This window comes from Ichthyophthirius multifiliis (genome assembly GCF_000220395.1).
Source record: "Ichthyophthirius multifiliis unplaced genomic scaffold scaff_1120509251225, whole genome shotgun sequence".
NCBI classification, from domain to species: Eukaryota; Ciliophora; class Oligohymenophorea; order Hymenostomatida; genus Ichthyophthirius; species Ichthyophthirius multifiliis.
The window spans coordinates 1-21,043 of NW_004086082.1; the positions used below are offsets into that span (position 1 = coordinate 1).

Below are 21,043 nucleotides of genomic sequence, written 5' to 3' on the forward strand. Positions count from 1 at the left end.
GAAAACACTTCTACAAACGATGGAGATAATCATAATTGACTAGATTTATTTAAATTAATTAAATTTTATTTTTAATGCTATTATTAAAAATTAATATATATATATATAAATTATAATTTTAATATTTTTAATTTATTATAAATATTAAATATATTTATAATAAATATATTAGATTATTTTTTATTTGATATTTAATATAAATTTAAGCAATATGAAAATTTTATTTTTAAATTTAAATAAAATTTATTTTATCTATTTTTATTTACAATTAATATATATAATTTTCTTTAAAAAAGATTACTTATAATTTTTATTTTATTTATAAAAAATTTATTATTAATTAATTTTTTCTTTATATATATTTTAAATAAATCTCATAATTTAAAAATATATATAATTTTTTTTATTTATTATTTAAAAATAAAAATTTTATTTAATTGAATTTTTTTTCTATATATTTTTAAAATATAAATTTTATGTCTTATTTATAAAATGAAAATAAATTAAAAATATATTCTTATTACTTATTAATTAAATAAAATAAATAATGATTTAAATTAATTATTTTAATACATTTTAAATTTATTTAAATATATTTGATATTTTTAAATAAAATACACTATTAAAAATATTTTTCTATTAATTTAAATAATATATTTAATGAATATTTATTATTTTGTTATTAAATTTTTATATTTAATATTTATTAAGTATTTTATTCTTATTTTTTAATATATTTTTTATATTTTATTAATTTTTTTTAATATAATAATATAGAATATTAAATTTAAACTAAAAATAAATTTAAATATTATTTTATATTATAATTATTAGTAATTTTTTAATAGATAATAATCATTCATTTTTAAATAAAATATATAAACATTAATATATTTGCATATTCTATAAATATAAAATAAATAATATAATAAAATTATTATATAATATATATTGAACTATAAATTTAATTATTTATATATTTTTAAACATTATTATTTAATTTTACTATATTTGTAATGAATAAAAGTTTTTATTATTTCTTTATTTATTTAATTAATTTGTAATAAATAATTTAATTTACATATATAAAAAAAAAAAATTTAATAAACATAAAATATTAATCTTTAAAAAATAATAAAATTAAATATTTATTTACTATTATTAATTATTTAATTTACTTTTAAAGAAAAGTAAAAATATAAATTAATTTTAAATATTTTTCAATTTAATAGTTTAATAATATTTTATTAATTATTTTTGATTTTAAATTTTAAACAATAATAATAAATTAATTTCTATTTTTATAATATTAAATTTAAATAAATTAAATTTAATTAAAATAATTTTAAAATTTAAATTCATTTAAAAATACTATTTTTTTAATTAATTTTATAACAATTATTTAAGTTTTTAAAAATTTTAACTATAATTTTATAATAGTTAAAATATACTATTGCATCAGTCATTAATACAATAAAAATAATTATTTTTTTTTCCATGAGAATAAAATAGTAATTATTTTTATCTTTTTTCTGATTACATTATTTTTAAAATCTTACTTTTCTTAATATTTTTTGAAAGTAGCAAGTAAATGTAGATATGATAAAATTATCCCTTCCATTATATAAATTTTCTTACATAATTAAATATTTTATCACTTCAATATTTTCAAGTTTAAGGATATATCCAATATATTTCATATAACTATTTAAAAATAGGAAATATTATAATCTCTTTATAAATCATGAATTATTTTTTAATTTTAATAATTTTTCATATTTATTTTAATTATTTTAAATTAATTTTTTTTCTTAAAATCTAGTTAACAATTAAATTATCAAATCAAGTATCTACATATACTTAGAATACTAAAAAATGTATTATAAATTTTTTCTAATTATATTTACTGTATTTTTCAGGAAAAACTATATAATCTCATTTTTCAATAAAAAATATATTAGTTGACATTTAAGAAGAAATTAATAATAATAATTTTTAAGAATATTAATAAAATAAATAGATAAAAATGTTATATATAATATCTTTAAAAATTTATTTTTAATATAATTTTATAAAGATTTAAAATACATAATATTAATTTAAGGCTTTAACTATAATTATTAGATATAATGATTATTTTTAATTGAATTTTTAGATTTAATATATAATAATATTAAAAGTGCTTATTCTATTAAATAAATATATTAACGATTTAATATAAAAATAAAATAATATATAAATAAATAATAATAATATTTATTATAAAGTAAAACTATAAAAAAATTAAGCTTTTTAAATATAATTAATTAAATTTATAATATTTCATTGAATATTAATAAGTCAAAATATTTAATAAATATAAAATTATAAAATAAATTAATAAAAAAAAAATTAAATAATGTATATGAATATATTGCATTAATTAAAAAAAAAATTTAATTAATATATTTATTAATATAAATTATTTAATTTAAAAGATATTAAAAATTACTATGATTCTGAAGCCAAAGATGAATGTACTTTATGTAAAAACTAGTACTTCCTTAACTTAGTCAATGGTAAATGTGTCGTTGCTAAAGATTCTCCTTAAGGTACATTCCCCCATAATGAAAATAATACATGTGAAATATGTAAACTTACAGGATGTATAAAATGTTAATCTTAAACTGTATGTGAAGTGTGTAATGAATAATTAGGATTTATTAAAAAAGGCGATTAATGTTCTAAATGTCATATAGGATGTTTAAAATGCTCAAGTGATTTAAATACTTGTATTTCTTGCGAATAAGATTTATTTTTAGAAGAAGGAGGTTGTGTTTAGGATTGTAATCATAATTTTTATAAAAATGAAGAAACTAAAGAATGTGAAACTATTATTAAATGTGATGATGGATTGAATTATTGGTAAAATAAATGTGTTGAAAAATGTCCTGAAGTTACTGTAGCGATAGATGGATATTGTATGTAATGTCCTTAAGGTTGCCTTGAATGTTAGAATTAATTTAAATGTTCTTTATGTGATATAAAAAAATAACTGGAATATATAAAAAGATTTTAGTTGTTCTACTAACAATGGAGAAAACACTTCTACAAACGATGGAGAAAGCACTTCTACAAATAATGGAGAAAGCACTTCGACAAACAATGGAGAAAGCACTTCTACAAATAATGGAGATAATCATAATTGACGTGAAATATTTAAATTAATTTTTTTTAATTTTATTTTTATTTTTTATTGCTATGATTAATAATTATAAATATTTATAATTATAATAATTTCAATTTAAATAAATAGTAATAAGATTGATAATAATATTAATATATTATTTTATATTAGGTATTTAATATATATTTTATCAATAAGAACATTTTATTTTATTTATCTAAATAAAAGTTATTTTATTTACAAATAAATACATATAATTTTCTTTAAAAAAAATTCTTATTATTTTTATTTTATTATTACTTTATCTTATCTATATATATTTATTATATAAATCTCATTTTTTAAAATATATATATATTTTTTTTTCATTTATTATTTTAAAAAAAATTCATTAAAATTGTAATTTTCTTTATTAATTTTTTTTTTATATATTAATAAAATATTATTTTTAAAGCTAATTTATAAAATTAAAATCGATTAATAATATATTTAAATCAATTAGATAAAATAAATAATGATTTGAATTAATTAATTTATTTTTTAATATATTATTAAACCATTTAAATATATATTTAATATTTTTTTAATAAAATACTCAATTAAAAATATTTTTTTATTAATTAAATTTATAAATTTAATGAATATTTATTATTTTTTTTTGTTAATAAAAATTAATAATTAATATTTATTAAGTAATTAATTCATAATTTTTAATATATTATTTATTTTTTATTAAATTATTTTAATATAATAATAAAGAATATTATATTTAAAACTAAAATTAATGTAAATAATATATTAGATTATAGCAATTAATAATATTTTAATAAATAATAATTAATTTTTAAAATAATAGTATAGAAATAAATATATTTGAATATTCTACAAATATAAAATAAATAATATAATAAAATTATAAAAGAATATATATTGTACTATAAATTCAATTATTTATATTATCATTAAACATTATTATTTAATTTTATTTTATTTATAATGATTAATTTTTTGTTATATTTGTTTATTTATTCAATTGATTTGTAATAAATAATTCAATTTAAATATATAAAAAAAAAAATTAATAAACATATAATATTAATCTTTTAAAAATAAGAAAATTAAAAATTTATTTATCATTATTAATTATTTCATTTAATTTTAAATAAAAATAAATAAATATAAGCTAATTTTAAATATTTTTTTATTTAATAGATTAATAATATTTTATTAATAATTTTTGATTTTAAATTTTAAACAATAATAATAATATAATTTCTATTTTTTTTTAATTTAAAATTAGTCTAATTTTTTAGATTTCATATAATTTAATATTTAAAATGTTTATATTATTTGATTGTTTAATATATGATTTAATCAAATAATATGAATAAAAATATGAATATAAAATAATAAAATTTATTATAAAGTAAAAATATGAATTAAGTATTTATATATAATTATATTTTAATTAATTAAATTTATAATATTTATTAAATTAAAATTAAATTATAAAATAAATAAAAAAAATATATAATTATGTATATATATTTTTTATTAATAAATAAAATATTAAATTAATTAATTAATAAATAAAAATATAAAGTAATTAATTAAATATATATTAAAAAAACTATAAAATATAAAAAATAATAATATCTTTAATAATTTTATAAAATTAAAATAATATATATTTTAATTTAAAAAATTAATAAAAATATTTTAAACAAATAAAAAATAAATAATTCAATATTTATTAAATATATAAAATAATTATAAAAAAAATATATATAAAATAATTATAATTATATATAATTATTATTTAAATATATAAATAATAATAATCATAAGTAATATTTAAATAAAATAAAATTAATATTATTATTATTATCATATTATTATAATAATTATAATTAAATTAATGAATATTAATATTTATATAAATAATTTATAAATAATTATTATTAATATTATGTTTATTATTATTATTATTATTATTATTATTATTATTATTATTTTATTTTATATTTTTTTTATCAATTTTAATTTTTATTTTTCTAAAATAAATATTTTTATTATATTTAAAAGGTATATATATAATATTTTAATAATAAAATTAGTTTAATTCTATTTATATTGGTTTTAATTTTTTAAATTGTTAAATTATTTTATAATTATTTAATTTTTGCACTTTTTATTTAAATTATATTTTTTTATTGATTAATATATATATAATTCAATCTTATATATTTTTATTTATATTTATTTAATTTTTCTTATATAAATTATTCAAAATATATTTATATAACATTATACTATTTTTCTAAAATTTTACTTATATAGCTTTAAGTTTATTGACATTTCTATATAAATTCTTTTGATTTGTATAAAGTTTTTTTTATATTTTTTAAATTCTCATAAGATATAAGAAATTTATTATATATTTATTTTCTAATTAATTTTAAAGAATAATATATTATCACCATTAAATATTTTTATACCTGTTTTATTTTATATTTTAGATTTAATTATATAATTATATGTATTTTTATTATTTAATGTTCATATTTTATATTTTATTATTTTTTATTGATAAATACATGTTTTTAAAATATTATATTTGTTATTTTTATTAAATTTTTGCTTATAATTTTAATAACTAACATTTTATTTTTTATTTCTTTGTATATTTATAAGCATTAATAATAAATGGAAAATTAAAATGTTTTTATCAATTTAAATTATAAAATAATATAAAATATTATCAATTAAAATAATTTAAAAATATATGAAGAGACAAAATAATAATATTTATAATTTATTTTTAAGAAATATATTTGTAAAACCACTAAAATACTTTTTTTTATTTATTTTTAAATATAAATATTTATTTTTTTACACGTATTACAATTAAATTAATATAATAAATAGTTTCTATATTATTATTTAAATTTGTATTTTCATAAAATAGATATATATAATTTAATTTTTTATTTTTTATATAAATATTTTACTATTATTTAAATAACTATGAAATCAAATAAAAAAAAGAAGTAAATTTAAAATTTATATGGTAATTTGATTAATTATACAAAATTAATTATGTTTTACAAATATAAATGTATTTATTTAATATTTTTTGTGATAAAGTGATAAATTATATATTATAAAAATAGAAAAAATAGAAAAATATAAAATATATTTTGTAAAAATAAATACTCAAATAAAGCATATTCATATATTATTTATTTATTTGTGATAAATTAAATATTAATAAATAAACAAATACTTATTAAAATTAACTTTCTAATAAATAATATATACAAACAATATAATAATTTATTTATTTATTAATGAAATAAATTAAAATTATTAAAAGCATAAAAAACTCAATTTTTCTAATATTATTGCTTTCCTAATCAATATTAGGAGTTTACAATCATACATGTAATCATGATTCCGAATTTGATTTCTCATAAATAAATGACCAAATAGAATAAACACGAAGAATACTTAAAGAATAAAATTTTTTAAACACATAAAATAGAAATTTATAGAACAACTTTCCTTAATAAGCATAACCTATAAGAGTAACTATGGATTTTTCTTTAAGTAAGATAACTTAAGATACTGAATACTTAAAAAATCTAATGTAACATATTTAGGTATATTTGTAATAACTATTAAAAGTTATTCCTGCTTAAGGACCTAATAAATTTCATAGTCAAAAATGTGATGATATAGTTGTTCCTATAAAATATAGAACAGATGGTGAGAGAAATTCTGATGTACATATTTGGGTAGTTGAAAGTCATGATACAAAAAATTTTTTAGCTAGTGCTGTTTATTGCTAATTGGATAATACTTTGAAAAGAGTTAATTATGGCATAATTAAAGTAAATATGAATAGAGCAGATTAAAATTAACATAATTCTGGATTTAAAAAAGATTTAAATAATCTTTTACATGAATGTTTTCATATTTTAGGATTTTCAAGTGGGTTATATGAATATTGGGTAAATCCTTTAACTGGAGACTATTATGGCGAAGATATAAAAAAATATTTAAAAACAGTTACTATAAGGGAAAAAGAAATTTAAGCCTTGTCTACACCTAATGTTCTTGCCACTGCTTAAAAATACTATAGTTGTCCTACTTTAGAAGGAATGTTATTAGAGAATATTGGTCCCAATTATTATATAGGTTCTCATTGGAAAAAAACCATAATGCTTAATGAATTAATGTCTTCCGGTTAATCTCAATTAGATAGTTAAGTTTCTGTTTTTACTATTGCTTTATTGAGAGATAGTGGCTTTTATGCTGAAGTAAATGAAAGTATGGCCGAAGATATATAATGGGGAAGAAATAGAGGATGTGAGTTTGTTCTTTAATTTTGTTATTCTGAGACTTAATATCCTGAATATTAATATAAATAATATTAAGTGTAACAATGCTCTTTTAAGAATAATGGTTATGGATTAACTACTTCATCAGCTTATGTTGATAAATGTAAATATATTAAAAATTAAATTTATTGTGAAGATTAAGATTATGCTGGTCCTCTTAATAAATTAACTTTTTAATATTTTGGTGTTTAATCGAAATGCTTATAATCAACTGCTAATGATGGAAATTATTTTAATATAAAAAGTGATTCTCGTCGTTGTCATTATGTTTAATGTTCTCCTGATTCTACTTAAATTTTAATAATTATTACTTAATTGAATTATAAAAGATTATTCTGTAATAAATAAGATGAAGGTAAAGAAATTGAAATTGTTCAAGGAGAACCATAATTTGGTCATATTTCTTGTCCTGATAATTATAGAGAGTTTTGTGGTTATACACCTGAATGTCCTAAGTATTGTTCTCGAAAGGGTATTTGCATATCTGGATAATGCAAATGTTAATCAGGATGGACAGGATTTGATTGTAATGTTGAGTAAAAAATCTGTCCTTATTTTATTTTAGGATATAATCCTTCATAATGTGTTAAAACATGTCCCACTGGTTTTTTTGCAAATCCTGACAGAGTATGTAGAGATGACTGTCCTAAAGGTTTTTACAAAAATAATGAAAATTAAGCATGTGCTAATTGTGATATTTCATGTATAAGATGTACTGGTCCTACAATGAATGATTGTATAGAGTGTGGTTTTTTGGCATTTTTAGAAGAAGGAAATTGTGTATAATAATGTAGAAATGATGAATTCTAACTAGTAGATTAAAGAACATGTATAAAATCAGTAAATTAAGGATGTGATTAATTTTGTGAGAGATGTAATTTTACAACTCATAGCCAATGTACTTTATGTTAAGAATAGTATTTTCTTAATTTAATTACTAGAAAATGTGTCCCTGCTTATGATTGTCCTAAGGGAACATTCGCCAATGATACAACTAATACATGTGAAATATGTGAACTTACAGGATGTATAAAATGTTAATCTTAAACAGTATGTGAAGTATGTAATGAAAAATTATAATTTTTTAAAAAAGGCGATTAATGTGCTAAATGTCCTAAAGGATGTTTGAAATGCTCAAGTGATTTAAATACTTGTATTTCTTGTGAAACAAATTTTTTTTTTTAGAAGGATAATGTGTATCCTTTTGTCCTGAAAATTAATTTGCGGATATAGAATAAAGAAAATGTGTATCTATTATTACATGTGAATAGGGTTCTTATTATTGGTAAAATAAATGTTATGATAAATGTCCTAGAGGAACATTAACTGAAAATAATCAATGTCTATTATGTCCTTAAGGTTGTCTTGAATGTCCGAGTCAATAAATATGCTCTTAATGCGATAATAAAAATGGTTGGATACTTTAAAATAATGAAAGTTGTACTATAAATAATTGAGATATTACTATGATAAATGGAGTTAGTAATACAAATAATTGAGATATTAATATTATAAATGGAGTTAGTATGAAAAATTATGGAAGTATTACTTGAAATAATGGAGACAGTACTACAAATAACATAGGTATTAGTGCAAATAATGAAGATAGTACTACAAATAATGAGAATTTAATTCAAATAATGGAGAAAGTACTATAAAGAATTAAGATATTTGTACTTTTTGTAATAAAAATTTATTTTTAAAAATCATTGAATCGATTAATATGTTATATAAATATTTTATTTTATTTATTTGTTTTTTTAAAATGAAGAAGAAGCAATTAAAATAATATTTTAGTTATTTATTTAATAGATAAAATATACATTTATATAAATACAAATAGAAACATTTTTTTTTTTTTCTTTTATATATATATATTTTATTTTTATAATTAAATCTAATAGTATAAAATCTTATCAACTATAAATATTTTATTATATTCTCACTTTGTTATAAATATATTTAAAAGATTGCCTTTGTTTAAAAAATTATTTATAATAAGAGAATAGTAATCACAAAATATGATTATATTCTTTTTTTATATAAAAGAAAAAATGCTTTAAGTGTTAAGTATAAAAGGAAAGCAAGTTTAAAAAAGATATTAAATATTTTTCGAATAATAAATTATTATTAAAGGGATAAATATATAAAATTTATAAAACACAAATATTTTAAATAAAATATAAAATAATTTTATAATATATATAAATTATTAAAAGATAAAAAATATATATATATATATATATATATACTATTGATTTTTTTATAAATTTGTTTGTATATAAAAAAAAATTAAAATATAAAAAATAATATATATAATTGATTTTATAATAAATTTAGTTTATATAAAAAAATAAATTTAAAAGATAAAAAAAAAAGATATAATTGATTTTATAATATATTTAGTTTGTATAAGAAAATATAATTCTTAAAATAAAAAATTAAATATAAAGAGTCTATATAATTTTTTGGAACAATTTCAATTTTGTCTTATTTTAAATTAAAATTATTTTAATATTTACTTGAAATTTAGCATATATAACCTTTTATTTTATTAAATTAAAATTTCGATGTAATCCTTATGCTTATAATTAAAACAAAATTCAATATAAAGTATATATTAGCCTAGCTTTATTTATATATATGATGGTATTTTATGATTCAATAATAGATTTATAAAGGATGTTATAAAAATTTTGACCATATAAAATAAAAAGAATTTTAAATAATAGAGTTTTAAGTATAAAAAAATAAAAAAATTATTATCAAAAAATAAAATAAAATATTTATAAGAAAAAAAAGTTAATATTTATGAATACTTGTATATATAAACGGAAAAAATAATAATAAAGTAATTTAAATAGATTAAATAAGTATTTTTATTATAATTAATATAATTTTTCTTGAGATAAATTAATAAAAAGAGGTTACATTTGTATTATACATTATATATAAAAATATTTATTAATAAATTTTAATTAGTATTAATATTAAAATCATATATATTCTCAAAAATATCATTTTTTTTATATAATAATGTTTTTTATTTTATATATATATATATATATAATTAAATTAATTAATAAATAAAATCTTATTTATTTTATATATAAATATATAATGATATTTTATTCAGATATATATCACTTTTTTTAATATTATTAATATATTTATATAATTAATTTTACATTAAGAAATTTATATATTAACAATTTAATCAAAAATTAATAAAAATCTATTTATAATAAATAAAAAAGTATAAAAAAATATGGCATTTATTTAAATTGTTTATTTTATTAAATATTCAATTAGATTATTTTTTTTTTTAAAAAAATTTCTTTTATATAAATATTAATTATATATTGGTTTTAAATATTCTTTTATTAATCTTTTATTAATAAATATAATTAATAGAAAGAGAAATTAAAAAATAAATAAATATATTATATATAGTTGTAAATATTCAATTAATTATAATATATATAAAAATATATAAAATTAAATATATTTTATTTTTATTTTAAATTAATTTTTTAATTTATTTATATATTTTTTTATAAAAAAAATTAAAATAAATTAAAAAAATTAATTATTTTAAGACAAAAATGATTATAATTAGATATTTATTATATTTAAAAAAAAAAAAAAAATAATATTAATTTTATATATATAAATTAAACTGCCTTCTTATTTTAATTTAATATGGTTTAAAAAAATACATTTTTAAAATACCATATTTTTTAAAATATAATAAATAAGCATGAATTTTTTTTTTAACATTTAATTTTAAAAAAAATTAAAAAAAAAATTAAACTTAAATTTTTTATTTTTAGATTTAAAGAATTTAATATTTATATAATAATTATTAACATACATAATATAATTAAAATAAGTTTAAAAATATTTAACGTTTAAATAAATAAAATTAATAAGACACATAAATACATATTATTTAGAAATAATTATAAATATAAATAAATATAAATATACATATACATATACATATACATATATATATATATATATATATATATATATATATATATATATATATATTTTATTTTTATATATATATATTTATTTAAATATATTCATATTTCAAATATATTTTTTAATATATATATATAAATATATTTCATCCTATTCTATTATTTTTTAATAAATAAATTATTAATTTAATAAAAGAAATATATAAATTTTACATAAATTAAAAAATAATTATTAAATTTTTAATATGAATTATTTTATCTTTACAATATTTTAAATTTTTGCTTTAATTACATATATATATTCAATTGAAAATCCAATTTCTATAAATATCAAAAGTGATTTGCGATTAACTCCTACTGAATTATTAATATGTAAAGCCAAATAGTATGCCCAAAATGACGAAATATGTAACAATACGCCATCTTGTTAAGCAAATTTACAACAATTCAATTAATAAATAAAAGGACAGGAGACTAATTTTACTTAAATTTATTAGCAACAAAATGACGAAGTAAAAAATGTAGTTAATTTATGGGATAAATCATGTAATATATTTGACCATTATACCCGGTGTGGATAAGCAGAGGAGATGCTTTCCAAGTGTTGGCTTAAATTAGATAAATAATGTTATGATGAAAATACTGAAATATTCAATTAAATGGATTAATGCCTTAAATAATTTTCTACTGTTACTCCTGCTTAAAAATAATAAATTGCCATTGCAGAATGTATAAATGATGCTGTTTAAAAATCAAAAGAAAAATTAAAAGTTGCAATTTAATGTAATTGAAGTAGTTAACTATATTTATAAAAAATATGAAAAGTATAAATAATAATGTTTTATTTTTTACTTTTTCATATATTTTTCATTTTGTTTTTATGTTTATTAAAATAGAAAAAAAAAAGAAAAAAAAAAAAAAAAAAAAAGAAAGAAGTATTTAATAAAAGGATATTTTTTACTTTTTTTATTAAAAAAAAAAAAAACTAAGCTTTATATATATATATATTATAAAAAAATGGGGTTTTAATGAAATAAAATTTTATAATTATTTAAATTCTAAAAAAAAAAAAACAAAAAATATAACATTTATATATAGATAAAAAAAATAATACATATATACAAATACATATATATATTTTAAATATATGTAATTAGTTTTTATTTTATTTTTATAAAAAAATTAATAATAATAATTTAAATTTTTTATTTTATTCAATAAAAATAAATAAAAATTAATTAAAAAAAAATAATAAAAAAAAAATGCATAAATAATATTTAAATGAATCTATATAGTAACATAATCCAAATAGACTATCTAGAATAACTTTAAGCAATTAATCCCCTAAAATCAAATGTTCTAGTCGATAGAAATTTTATTCATTAGATTAGTAATCTAAATCAAATCCATGTTTAAGAAATAGTTCAAAAAGACGTTATAAATTGGGAATATTAGAATTTAATTTATTTAATTAATAATCTAAATATGAACATTAAGAAAATAAAAATTATTTAAAATAAAAACAGGAATTAAACGAATAAGAAATGAAACTGGAAAAATTAAAAAGGGAAGTTGAAATTATAATGAATAGAAAAATAATAAAATAAATAGAAAATAGTATTTAGATTTAAGAATATTAAAAAATCAAAGAAAGTAATCGAATAATTAAAAAATAGGAATTTTAGTAAAGTTAGGAGTATTAATAGGAAGTAATATTTGGTTTAATTTAAAAAGAAAAACTCAAAAAATTAAAATACTAATAAGAACTTTTATAGTTAAATATGATGTAAAAAAAATAGTTTTTATAATAAAACTCGGTTTATAATTAAAAGTGTGAATAAAATAATTCATCTTCTTCATTTTTTTCTACTAATAATCCTTTAGATTAATTAAATACTCCTAAAAAAAATAAAATTTTTTAAAATAAAATTAAAAAACAGAAGGAAGTAAAGAAGATTAAACATTTCTTTCAAATTTAGTTTAAAATTAAATGAAATGTGATAAAAATACAGTCTAAAAGCATTAAATATAAATGAAATAAGAAGGAGAAAATTTAAAAACTAAGTATTATTTCTAAAAAAATAGAAAGTAGGAAAAAAATTAAACCAAAAATGATCAATAAAATCAATAATAGGAAAATAAGGAAGATAATTTTTATATAAATAAAAATAAACAAAACAATATAGAAACCAACAATAATAAATAGGAATATAATAATGATATAATCAATAATAAAAGGGTATATAGTGATAATAATAAATAAGAACTTAATATAATAAATTATAATAAATAGGAGAATATTAATTAATATATTAATAATAAATAAGTATATAATAATAATTAATAAGCAATAAATAGTAATCTAGTATATAATAATAGTAATATAGTAAATTAGCAATAATATTATAATAATAATAACTGTATATATAATAATATTAATCATAAGTAAGAAAACCATATTAGCAATATGTAAGAAAGCAATGTTATTAATAAATAACTAAATGAAAATTAATAATAAGACTAAAAGAATAATATAGAAAGCCATTTAAATCAATAAAATATAAACAAGAGTAATTAATATCCGAAAAACAATATGTAAGGGCATTTAAATCAATAAAATATAAACGAGAGTAGTTAATATCCGAAAAACAATATAGAAAATAATTATATAATAAATGTAAATCAAAATAATGATATAGATGGCGAATAATAATAAGTAGAAAAAGAAGAAATATACAATAGTAATCAAAATATAAAAAAAAAGAATAATTCGACGAATTTTTCAGTTTCAGTTACTCCTTCATATTTTCCTTAAAAAATAAAGATATATGACTAAATAATGGATAAAATAGACTAAATAATAACTACAAATAAACCAAAATAAGGATCATTTTAAAATATTTGTAAAAGATTATCATTTAATTAAAATTAATTAAGTAATTCTAATAGACATAACATAATGGAATATGACGAAAAAAAAGAGGAAGTTTAAAAATAAGGAAATTAAACAAAAAAATAAAGCTTTTCTTTATAAGAAAAAACAATACAATAAGAAATCTAGAATTTAAAAGAACATGTTAATTAGTCAAAAAACAATTACCGAAATTTAAAATTTGTAAGTTTAAAAAGTAACTTTATTTCTCCTTTAAATAAATCTAAGACTGAAAATTAAATAAATTAAAATTAGTTTTTTTTAAATAATTAAGAAAAAAACAAATATAAGAAAGAAAATATAATAAATATAAATAATTAGGTATATTTTAATAAATAACATTAAAATATTAGTGAAGGTTAGTAATAATAATAAAATAATTAAAACTTTTTTAATGAATAAAATTATAATAATAATAATAATAATAATAATAATAATAATAATAATAATAATAACAGTTATTATTAGTTTAATAATTAAGATTATTTTAATAATTCAAGAAAGCCCATTACTAAAAATTAACAACTTTATACAAATTGTTAAGACTTGCTTTTCTTTTAATAATAAAATCCTGGTTTATATTAAAATTAAATTTCTTTAAACTAAAGCAAATAATTTTAAAAAAATTAATAATAGTAATAATAGTATTAATAAATGCCTTTAAATAATTAGTTATCATAAAACTAACAATCTTTGAAAAGCTAAAGTTTATACGAATATAATGAAAGAAATAAAAACCTAGAAAGCCACAAATAATATGAATATAATGAATACAAATAACATAAAAGAAACAAAAATTTATAAAACCAATAGTAATTATATCATGAATTCAAATAATAGTAATATAATGAAGGAAATAAAAATTCAGAAATTAATAAATAGAAAAATTTTGTTTAAAATTTTTTTTCGAAAAAAATATTAACGAGTAATAGAATTTGAAAAGGCAAAATAATTAATAATTTTAATCTTCTTCTTTAGATTTCCAAAATAAATTAAATGAGTAAAATATAAAAATATACAAAAACCTTTAATAATTAAAAAATAAAAACTAACTTGCAAATTAAAATTATTATTAAAATTAAGAATTTTTTATAAAATCGGGAAATCTTAGAAATTAAAATTAAATAAACACTGGTAAAGATAATATTATTTTATAAATAAATAATACTAATATGTATATAAATAATTATTTATATATATATATTATATAATATATATATATATATATATATATATATATATATATATATATTTATTAATTTCATATTTTAAAGATTTTTAAAAAAATGTCAATTAATTAATGAGAAACTAATAATAAAATTTTAGTTAGCCTTCCAATTTATAAAATCTAGATTCTTAATAAGAATTATAAAGTATTAATAATCAAAAAAATATATAAAATAGCTTTTTTATTGATTAATAAAGTAAATTTAGACGTAATTAAAATAAAAATTATTAGTAAATAAATGCTTCGAATGATCATTAAAAACGAATTTTAGAAAATTAATAAAATATGGTTTCTAATAATACCTAAATTAATCAAATTTGTAATAATATTTAATATAATAGTATTTTTAAAAATAATATATATTAATAAAATAAAAACTTTGATAATATACAAAATGGTATTATTAAAAATAAATAAAATAAAAATACTACAAAATAATAAAATAATAATGAATAATTAAATTTATTAAATGGCTAAATATAGTAAATAGTAAGCAATCTAAATATAACTTAATAAAATTTAATAAATTAAGATATAAATGTATGTAATCAATAACAAACTGGTAATATTGTTTTAGATTAAATATAAATTTAAGATAATATACAAAATTCAATATAATCAAACTCAGTAGTTTCTTAATAATATACATAGTTAAATAGTTTAAATTAATAAAAGCCAAACTTTATTAATAATTAAAAAATGGATTAATGTAAATACAATATATAAATATATTTATATTTAAATTTAGAAAAAATTAAATAGAATAATTACAAAATTAAAACTTTTAAAATGAATATCAGAATTAAAATCATTTTTAAGAAAAAACATTATTATTAATATAAATAAACAAGATTAAAAAATAAAATCAACTAATAATTAACAAATAGTGAAATATTAGATATATTGAATATAGCTAAGTAAAAAAAGCAGTCTAATGGAGATATATAACCAAATTATATTGAAATTTAAGATAAAAAAGAAAGATTTAATAATAAAATTGGCACCCAATAATGTTAATAAACATAGGAATCTGATAATAATCAAAAAAACGAAGTTTAGTTTAATTAGAATAATAGAAATGAATCTGATATTCATTTAAATGATAAAAGAAATGAAATATAGGATTTTTTTTTTAATATGTAAGAATAGATAAGTAAATTTTAGTAAAATAGTAATAATTAAAGTTTAGATTTTTAGTAAAAAAATGATTAAAAATCGAATTAAATTATAAGTAAAAAAAATAATTAAGAAAAAATTCAAAATCATATTTTATAAAAGAGATAAACTTTAGAATTATAATAACAAAATTTGATATAAAAGCTAGCTTAACATGAGAATAGTTAATATAATAATAAAATAGAATAAAAAAATGAAAAAGAGTAACAGACTAGAAATAATAGTAATGAATATAATAATTAATAAAATATAAATAGTTTATAAAAATAAATAAATGATAATAGTAAAGAATATAATAATAAATAAAATATGAATATTTATTAATAATTGAATGATAATAATAGTAACGAATAAAATAATTAATAAAACATGAATAGTTTATAAAAATAAATAAATAATAGTAGTAACGAATATAATAATTATTAAAATATGAATAGTTTATAAAAATAAATAAATGATAATAGTAAAGAATATAATAATTATTAAAATATGAATAGTTTATAAAAATAAATAAATAATAATAGTAATGAATTTAATAATTAATAAAATATGAATAGTTTATAATAATAAATAAATAATAGTAGTAACGAATAAAATAATTAATAAAATATGAATAGTTTATTAAAATAAATAAATAATAGTAGTAACGAATATAATAATTATTAAAATATGAATAGTTTATAAAAATAAATAAATAATAATAGTAATGAATTTAATAATAACTAAAAAATAAATAACTTATAATAATAGACTAATAATAATAATAACGGGTATAATAATAAATAAAAGATAAATAACCTAAAATAATAGACTAATAATAATAGTAATGAATTTAATAATTAATAAAAGATAAATAACTTATAATAATAGACTAATAATAATAGTAACGAATATAATAATTAATAAAAGATAAATAACTTATAATAATAAATAAATAATAATAGTAACAAATATAATAACTAAAAGATAAATAACTTATAATAATAAATAAATAATAATAGTAACGAATATAATAACTAAAAGATAAATAACCTATAATAGACTAATAATAATAGTAATGAATTTAATAATAACTAAAAGATAAATAACCTATAATAATAGACTAATAATAAATATAACTAAAAATCTAATAACTTATAATAATAGGAATATAATATTGCATAATAAGACTTAATAAATTAAGATTATAATAATAATTATTATTAAAATGATAATTTAAACAAAAATAAATAGGATAAAGATTATATATAATAATAAATAAGGTAATATAGAGTCGTTTCTTTAAATAATGAAATGGAAAAGAGTGAAATAACTATATAAGATTAGAATGAGATATATTTAATATAAGATAATTACTAAAATTTATAGAATAATAAAGAGTTATTAATTGGAAACCGAATAAATTAATAAGATAATAATAAGAATATATAATAGTAAGAGAATAATAATAACAAAGAAATTCTAGATTAAGATATTTAAAAAGATAAACAAAGAATAAATTAAAATATAAAATAATAAACTGTTCTTATGGAAAATTACTCTAAAAAAGAACATGAAAATAATCCAATTTAAAGTATTTCTTAAACGAATTAAATTCAGAAAGAAGAACAAATATAAAATGTTAATTATAATAATAAAATAAATAAAGAACAAGTAAAATAAATATAAGAAAATTAAAATAATAAACAATAATTATAAAAAGAAGATACCAATATAATTTAGTCCTCTTAAAACAAGGAATAGCAAATAACTAATTAATAGGAAAATCATATAGATTAAAAACAAGGGGTCTATAATAATAATAATATATAAAAGAGCCTATCAAATATAACTAAATAGCAAATAAAAGAAGAAGAAAACGGCTATATTATTAAGTCTTTATAAAACAAGGAATAGCAAATAACTAATTAATAAGAAAATCATATAGATTAAAAATAAGGGGTTTTAAACTATAAAAATGATAATAAGCCTTTACATATTACTTAAAATTAAACTAAATAGCCTGATAACGATAATAATTAAACTTAATTTGATCTAAAATATTAAAATTAAATTAACTAATAAAAAATTTAACAAAATGAATAAGAAAGTGTATTTAACCAAATATTAATTTAATAAAATAAAAAATACTGGGACCAAAATCAGGATCAGGGTTAAAATTCGAAAAAAATTGAGTAATAATAATTAAATAAAAGAAATATAGAGCAAAATTAACAACTTAAAGAATAGAATGGCATTTAGTTAGATTCTAATATTAATTAAGATATTAAAGAAATATAATAACAAGAAAAAAACTTAAAATTAAGCAATTAATATATTGATAATAAGGATTTAAGTAACTTATTTTAAGATAACCAAAACTAATAATAAGAAATGATTAAAAATAAAGAAATACAGAATACTAGAAATAATTATTTTGATTAATAATATAATAAAAATGAAGATAGTTTAAATAATGACAAATAATAGGATTTTATCTATTAATAATAAAAATTATTAATCGAATCTAATAATATATAATAATAAAAAAAGCATTTAAATCAAAATTATATTAAAAATGGAAATTAAATAGAAGAATCAATGTTTACTTAAAAAAAAAACGATATACCGAATATATTTAATGGATAATAAGAAAATAACTAAATAAATGATTGCTTTATTTCGCAAAGTTTAACTAATAAATAAGAAAACGAAACAAATATAAATGATCAATATGAAAAGAATTAGTAAAAATAATATTAAAATTAAAAGGAAGAACCGAATTCTAAATTAAAGGGAAATGAAAATGAAAATTAAAATAATTAATATGAAAAGAATTAGTAAAACTAATATTAGAATTAAAAGGAAGAACCGAATTCTAAATTAAAGGGAAATTAAAATAATCAATATGAAAAGAATTAACAAAACTAATATTAGAATTAAAAGGAAGAACCGAATTCTAAATTAAAGGGAAATGAAAATGAAAATTAAAATAATCAATATGAAAAGAATTAACATAACTAATATTAGAATTAAAAGGAAGAACCGAATTCTAAATTGAAAGGAAATTAAAATAATCAATATGAAAAGAATTAGTAAAACTAATATTAGAATTAAAAGGAAGAACCGAATTCTAAATTAAAGGGAAATGAAAATGAAAATTAAAATGATCAATATGAAAAGAATTAACAAAACTAATATTAGAATTAAAAGGAAGAACCGAATTCTAAATTGAAGGGAAATTAAAATAATCAATATGAAAAGAATTAACAAAACTAATATTAGAATTAAAAGGAATAACCGAATTCTAAATTAAATGGGAAATATAAATAATCAATATGAAAAGAATTAACAAAAATAATATTAGAATTAAAAGGAAGAACCGAATTCTAAATTAAAGGGAAATTAAAATAATTAATATGAAAAGAATTAACAAAACTAATATTAGAATTAAAAGGAAGAACCGAATTCTAAATTAAAGGGAAATTAAAATGATCAATATGAAAAGAATTAACAAAACTAATATTAGAATTAAAAGGAAGAACCGAATTCTAAATTGAAAGGAAATTAAAATAATAAAAATTTACAAATTAACGAATAACATTTATTACAAGATACTTTAAAAATAAATGATAAAGATATAAATTAAAATGATAAAAAGAATAACCTAACTAATTAGAATGATAAAAATAATAATCAAAATAACTAAAATGATAAAAAAGCAATTCTAACAAATTAAAATGATAAAAAGAATAATCAAAATAATGAAAACGATAAAAAGAACAATAAAAATAATTAAAATGATAAAGAAATAAATAAAACTAATTAAAATGATAAAAAGAACAATCAAAATAACAAAAATGATAAAGAAACAAATCCAACTAATTAAAATGATAAAAAGAACAATCAAAATAATTAAAATGATAAAGAAATAAATAAAACTAATTAAACTGATAAAAAGAACAATCAAAATAACTAAAATGATAAAGAAACAAATAAAACTAATTAAAATGATAAAGAAATAAATAAAACTAATTAAACTGATAAAAATAATAATGAAAAGAATAAAGAAATAATTAAACTAATTAAAATGATATAAAACATAATCTAACCTAAAATGATAAAGAAACAAGTCCAACTAATTCAAATGATAATTAGTTATTGTAAAAT

The 21,043-nt window shown here is 14.0% G+C and overlaps 2 protein-coding genes across 2 annotated transcripts, besides 64 other annotated features; both read left to right on the forward strand. All coding sequences in view use genetic code 6, as the record gives it.

Moving 5' to 3' along the window:
• The first annotated feature begins 353 nt into the window (after positions 1-353).
• Positions 354-400: a microsatellite.
• A 159-nt stretch (positions 401-559) lies between these two features.
• Positions 560-612: a microsatellite.
• Positions 613-695: 83 nt separating this feature from the next.
• Positions 696-767: a microsatellite.
• Positions 696-768: a microsatellite.
• Positions 722-760: a microsatellite.
• A 535-nt stretch (positions 769-1,303) lies between the features above and the next one.
• Positions 1,304-1,350: a microsatellite.
• A 616-nt stretch (positions 1,351-1,966) lies between these two features.
• Positions 1,967-2,016: a microsatellite.
• A 197-nt stretch (positions 2,017-2,213) lies between these two features.
• Positions 2,214-2,249: a microsatellite.
• A 100-nt stretch (positions 2,250-2,349) lies between these two features.
• Positions 2,350-2,395: a microsatellite.
• Positions 2,396-2,635: 240 nt separating this feature from the next.
• On the forward strand, positions 2,636-3,188 carry IMG5_163360 (hypothetical protein; the record flags this gene model as incomplete). Its single annotated transcript, XM_004030268.1, has 1 exon — positions 2,636-3,188. The coding sequence occupies exon 1, from the start codon at positions 2,952-2,954 to the stop codon at positions 3,186-3,188; it is 237 nt and encodes a 78-aa protein (XP_004030316.1). The 5' UTR covers positions 2,636-2,951.
• Positions 3,062-3,175: a microsatellite.
• Positions 3,189-3,370: 182 nt separating the features above from the next.
• Positions 3,371-3,414: a microsatellite.
• Positions 3,395-3,457: a microsatellite.
• Positions 3,458-4,546: 1,089 nt separating this feature from the next.
• Positions 4,547-4,575: a microsatellite.
• Positions 4,553-4,608: a microsatellite.
• Positions 4,609-4,719: 111 nt separating this feature from the next.
• Positions 4,720-4,780: a microsatellite.
• Positions 4,781-4,809: 29 nt separating this feature from the next.
• Positions 4,810-4,884: a microsatellite.
• Positions 4,885-4,920: 36 nt separating this feature from the next.
• Positions 4,921-5,007: a microsatellite.
• Positions 4,928-4,973: a microsatellite.
• Positions 4,946-5,005: a microsatellite.
• A 27-nt stretch (positions 5,008-5,034) lies between the features above and the next one.
• Positions 5,035-5,180: a microsatellite.
• Positions 5,121-5,189: a microsatellite.
• Positions 5,134-5,220: a microsatellite.
• An 84-nt stretch (positions 5,221-5,304) lies between these two features.
• Positions 5,305-5,350: a microsatellite.
• Positions 5,351-6,714: 1,364 nt separating this feature from the next.
• Positions 6,715-9,026, forward strand: IMG5_163370 (leishmanolysin family protein, putative; the record flags this gene model as incomplete). Its single annotated transcript, XM_004030269.1, has 3 exons — positions 6,715-8,596; positions 8,663-8,707; positions 8,758-9,026. Coding segments are annotated over 3 exons (2,196 nt in total), but the record flags the coding sequence as incomplete, so codon positions are not given.
• Positions 9,011-9,075: a microsatellite.
• Positions 9,017-9,096: a microsatellite.
• Positions 9,017-9,110: a microsatellite.
• Positions 9,111-9,121: 11 nt separating this feature from the next.
• Positions 9,122-9,224: a microsatellite.
• Positions 9,225-9,733: 509 nt separating this feature from the next.
• Positions 9,734-9,783: a microsatellite.
• A 12-nt stretch (positions 9,784-9,795) lies between these two features.
• Positions 9,796-9,820: a microsatellite.
• Positions 9,812-10,010: a microsatellite.
• Positions 10,011-10,310: 300 nt separating this feature from the next.
• Positions 10,311-10,370: a microsatellite.
• Positions 10,371-11,128: 758 nt separating this feature from the next.
• Positions 11,129-11,158: a microsatellite.
• A 199-nt stretch (positions 11,159-11,357) lies between these two features.
• Positions 11,358-11,382: a microsatellite.
• Positions 11,383-11,532: 150 nt separating this feature from the next.
• Positions 11,533-11,703: a microsatellite.
• A 744-nt stretch (positions 11,704-12,447) lies between these two features.
• Positions 12,448-12,490: a microsatellite.
• Positions 12,455-12,486: a microsatellite.
• A 290-nt stretch (positions 12,491-12,780) lies between the features above and the next one.
• Positions 12,781-12,822: a microsatellite.
• Positions 12,823-13,807: 985 nt separating this feature from the next.
• Positions 13,808-13,920: a microsatellite.
• Positions 13,809-13,905: a microsatellite.
• Positions 13,855-13,904: a microsatellite.
• A 180-nt stretch (positions 13,921-14,100) lies between the features above and the next one.
• Positions 14,101-14,213: a microsatellite.
• A 669-nt stretch (positions 14,214-14,882) lies between these two features.
• Positions 14,883-14,945: a microsatellite.
• Positions 14,946-14,953: 8 nt separating this feature from the next.
• Positions 14,954-14,991: a microsatellite.
• Positions 14,992-15,660: 669 nt separating this feature from the next.
• Positions 15,661-15,742: a microsatellite.
• A 1,368-nt stretch (positions 15,743-17,110) lies between these two features.
• Positions 17,111-17,910: a microsatellite.
• Positions 17,111-18,005: a microsatellite.
• Positions 17,126-17,179: a microsatellite.
• Positions 17,314-17,403: a microsatellite.
• Positions 17,498-17,583: a microsatellite.
• Positions 17,627-17,890: a microsatellite.
• Positions 17,744-17,894: a microsatellite.
• Positions 17,820-17,910: a microsatellite.
• Positions 17,864-17,914: a microsatellite.
• Positions 17,964-18,050: a microsatellite.
• Positions 18,051-18,528: 478 nt separating this feature from the next.
• Positions 18,529-18,580: a microsatellite.
• Positions 18,581-19,596: 1,016 nt separating this feature from the next.
• Positions 19,597-20,198: a microsatellite.
• Positions 19,605-19,774: a microsatellite.
• Positions 19,684-20,450: a microsatellite.
• Positions 19,765-19,948: a microsatellite.
• Positions 19,939-20,122: a microsatellite.
• A 66-nt stretch (positions 20,451-20,516) lies between the features above and the next one.
• Positions 20,517-20,930: a microsatellite.
• Positions 20,517-20,935: a microsatellite.
• Positions 20,659-20,713: a microsatellite.
• Positions 20,869-20,980: a microsatellite.
• The last annotated feature ends 63 nt before the right edge of the window (positions 20,981-21,043 follow it).